At 38.4% G+C, this 4,330-nt stretch overlaps 1 protein-coding gene across 2 annotated transcripts in view; it reads left to right on the top strand.

Moving 5' to 3' along the window:
• The window catches only part of LOC103462919 (tripartite motif-containing protein 16-like), an 11,003-nt gene that overhangs the window by 1,559 nt on the left and 5,114 nt on the right, over positions 1–4,330 (top strand). The window contains exon 2 of one of the 2 annotated variants that reach the window (XM_017303847.1): positions 3,957–4,154. In XM_017303847.1, coding sequence (XP_017159336.1) covers positions 3,957–4,154 — 198 coding nt within the window. Of the gene's footprint in view, positions 1–3,656 lie in introns of those variants that run through there. The other variant, XM_008405980.2, reaches the window with a different exon arrangement.

Genomic DNA, 4,330 nt, shown 5'->3' with positions numbered 1-4,330 from the left:
CACAGAGCAGGTATTCTGTCCTTCTACAGCGTCTCTAAAACCATGACTCTCCTCCACAGAGTCCAGACCAGATTCACTGAACCGCTACTTGCTGGGGTTTGGGTTGGTCATACACCTGGAGACTCTGCAGAGTTCTGGAATCCCAAATAGATTTTCTCTGATTGTTGATCAGGGTTCATTGTTCTGATGTCTCTGCTATTCTGTTCTTTATTTTTCTGGTTTAAATGTAGATCTCTTGATTCAGGAACCATAAATGAAATAGCTGCTGATGTTTTCTTTCTTCAGATTATATGAAATATTTCTCCACATGAAAATCTTAACTAGTTTGGGCTTAATAGTTTTACTTTAATATTTGTGATGTATTTGGATGATCACTGCAAAAAATACTTGTGGGAAAATGTCTCTTTACAAGTGAAATAATCTGCCAAAGGAACTAGAACTTTTTCATCAATGTTAAGGATTTTTTTTTTACTTAGAATAAGCTCCTATGTCTTGCTGAAAAGTTACTTGTAAGTTAGTTTAGTCTTATTCTGAGTGTATTAGATATTTATATTGAGCAGGGGTGTCCAAAGTGTGGCCCAGGGGCAATTTGTGAGCAGGTAAAACTAAAAATAATAATAAATCACAATCAACTAATGTATACATTTTTATCTGCCAGTAGTTTAAATTTGCCAGTTTTGGCCACCAGGTCCAAAGGTTTGGACATCTCTGGACGAAACCACTTACTTGGTAAGATTTTAAGTTTTTGCAGTGTTCTGGTTTCTCTTTCTCTGTCCTGTAGAACAAATGGTTTTGAAACATTGTTTTTAAACAAACTATATATTTAAAGCCCTGGCCTAAGGTTGCTATTGAATTACTGCAGTCCAATTATTCTTTTAGTTCATCTTTTTATATATTATTAATTTCAGTTTATGTTTGGACATTTGTCTGCGTTGGATTGACTCATCTTAGTTTTATTAATTGTAATGTTAAATGTTTGTGTGAATATGTTGGCTGTCACCACTACTTGTTGCAAATGAATTACAGGGACCTAATAAGTGAATTGAATTGAACTGAATGTTGTTATTTAAATCATTTTGAGATTGAAGTGAATTGAACTTGATTCTATTTTCTTTTTTTTTGACTCAAAGAAGAAACCGAAACTAAAATCTAGTTAGAACTGAAGCTGTTTCTTCTCAAGTCTTTAGTTTTACATCAAAAAACTAAATGTCTGCTGTTGTGTTTCTTTGGTTTTCTTCAATAAAACAACTTGATTACAGAGAAATGTGGAAAATTCTCTCTTCATTATTAAAATAAATTGTGAGTTTTGTCATCTAAAGTGCAGAAACATTTCTCTCAAAGGGCCTCAGGGGATCAGATTTCCTCTGATCTGAAGGAAATCAGATACTTAATGAATATTGGGACAACAGGAGCAACAGTCGTCAGAGCTGAATTTAAAGTGGATTAAATTCAGCTTTAAGATCAAGTTCCTGGAAAATGGTCCAACCCGCCCCTGGATGAGCTCGTCTCAACCTCCCGGTGGCGTTCAGTTGGTATCCTGATCAATGATTGATTTTGATCTAAATGGTTGGGAACCCGTTTTAGATTAACCTGTACTAACCAACTGCATGTTTTCACTTCTTCATGAATAATAAAGCTTTAATTTAAATATAATGTACTGGTGGTTCCTTTAAATATCTTATGAGCCAGAACTTTTATTGCTTTATTGTTTATTGACATCTGGTGTTTAAACAGAGATTCTCACTATTAAATGTGAGGTGTAATTACTAAACATCATGTCTGCATATTTCATGAGTCTAAATATTAATTTGAAGTTCATAAATGTTCAATCTTCTGCTGTTTTGGATGATTTTGTGAAGGTTTTATATTTTCACTAAGGATCTGTTCCCTCCATCCAACATGAGGCTCTCCTCCTCCTGATATTTATTGATGATTTGTAAACTGACTATAAGAACAATATTTTGTTAGGCAGACAGGAGATTGGTGTGAGCGCTGGACTTCTGCGTTGTGAGACTTTGTGTGATGATCAGATCAACCACAAGACACCAAGTCTGGATTCGGAGGTGGTTTCCGTTTATTCAACCTGACAATTGGGAGATATTAGCATGTAGCATGTGCTGCAGATCTCCAGCCCGATCTGTACAAAATAATAGTGTTAGCATCACTGCACATGATGGTCCTTAACAAAACCAAGCGTTTAGCACCATCAGATGATATAAAGGTGGAATAACGACTTAAATGAAATGAAATGAAACCTGGAATTGCAAGTATTACTAATTTAGTGCACTGCCTCAAAACAAGAGAAAATAACAGAAAAACCATTTAATAACAGCGCAAACAGCTGGTATTCTGTTTTCTTGCTCTCTGTGGGAATAAGATTAGCTACCGTCACTATGCAGATGATACACAGCTCTACATTACAATGTCACCAGGTGGCTCAGAACCCATCCAATCACTGTATCTTTGAACCTAAAGAGTTATAGATCTAGAGTCAACGCATAGCTTCAGTTATTACAGCTGGAGACGAGAGATCAGGATGAACTCTGACCTGAACCTTCAAAGCCACATTAAGACAGTTACAAAGTCGGCCTTCTATCACCTGGAGAACATCTCCAGGATCAGAGGACTAATGTCTCAGCAGAATCTAGAGAAACTCATCCATTATCTTTAGTCGCATCGATTACTGTAACATCATCTACACAGGTCTAACTAAAAAACAATCCTCCAGCTGCAGCTGATCCAGAACGCTGCTGCTGGCATTCTGACTAAAACCAGGAAGATAGAGCACATCACCCAGTTCTAAAGTCCCTACACTGGCTCCCATAGCTCAGAGAATATACTTTAAAATACTGATGTTTGTTTATACTGTAAATCACTGAATGGCTTAGCACCATAATCCATTAAGATTGCTGTTGTTGTATCAACCTTCCAGACCTCTCAGGTATTCTGGTTTGGGTTCTGCTCTGCATCCCCAGAACCAGAACCAAACATGGAGAAGCAGCATTCAGCTTCTATGCACCACAAATCTGGRACAAACCTCCAGAAAACTGCAAAACAGCCGAAACACTGAGTTCCTTTAAATCTAGACTAAAATCCCATCTGGTTAGAGTTGAATTTGATTAGTAGTAGGTGAGACATTGATCAATTTATTTGATGTGTATAGATTATTTTATGATGGTACTTAACAAAATGTAATGTTTGTTACTGGTTTCAATGTATAATATTTTTATAATTTTTTATAAATGGTTTTATGATATTAAGCACTTTGAACTGACTTGTTCTTGAAATGTGCAATGCAAATAAATTGTTTGTTTGATTGCTTTTGTTCCATCACTAATTAAAGTAAGATAAACAGACTCCCTCCTTAAAACATTCATTCAGTTAGTCATCTTTCAGGTTTTCCCTAAGGCTGATTTTCCTGTTCTTCCTGCTCTTAACTCTTGTGTTTACAAATGGGGTCCAACCGACCCCACACCCGTATCATTTGGATCATTTGCCTCAGTCCTCGTACGCACAAGAGTTAAACACGCCTTGAAGCTGCATTGCTGAAGGTGAAAGCTGATTGGCTGCAGCCTCTCTGCACTGATACATGACTTGCAGATACCAGCTCTAACCAGTTTCTGTTTTCAGGAAGTGAAACTAACGGTCACTGTGACTGAGAGCAGAAATGGAGCAGAATCAGCTGGACTCAGAAACTTTCTCCTGTTTGATCTGTCTGAATCTACTGAAGGATCCGGTGACGACTTCCTGTGGACACAGCTACTGCATGAATTGTATTAAAAATCACTGGGATGGAGAGGATCAGAAGAGGATCCACAGCTGCCCTCAGTGCAGGGAGACATTCACACTGAGGCCTGTGCTAAAGAAGAACACCATGCTAGCAGCTTTAGTGGAGCAGCTGAAGAAGACTGGACTCCAAGCTGTTCCTGCTGACCACTGCTTTGCTGGACATAAAGATGTGGCCTGTGATTTCTGCACTGGAAGAAAACAGAACGCTATCAAGTCCTGTTTAGTCTGTCTGGCCTCTTACTGTGAGAAACACCTTCAGCCTCATTATGATTCAGCTGCTTTTAAGAAACATAAACTGGTGGAGCCGTCCAAGAACCTCCAGGACAACATCTGCTGTAAGCATGATGAGGTGATGAAGATCTTCTGTCGCACTGATCAGAAGTGCATTTGTTATCTCTGCACAATGTATGAACATAAAGGCCATGACACAGTCTCTGCTGCTGCAGAAAGGACTGAGAGGCAGAGAGAGCTGGAGGAGAGACGAGGAAACATCCAGCAGAGAATCCAGGACAGAGAGGAAGATGTGAAGCTGCTTCAACAG

The sequence above is a fragment of the Poecilia reticulata genome, linkage group LG3 (genome assembly GCF_000633615.1).
Source record: "Poecilia reticulata strain Guanapo linkage group LG3, Guppy_female_1.0+MT, whole genome shotgun sequence".
Classification (NCBI taxonomy): domain Eukaryota; kingdom Metazoa; phylum Chordata; class Actinopteri; order Cyprinodontiformes; family Poeciliidae; genus Poecilia; species Poecilia reticulata.
The sequence above is the reverse complement of the archived record's forward strand: the minus strand, read 5'-3'. Positions and strand labels throughout refer to the sequence as shown.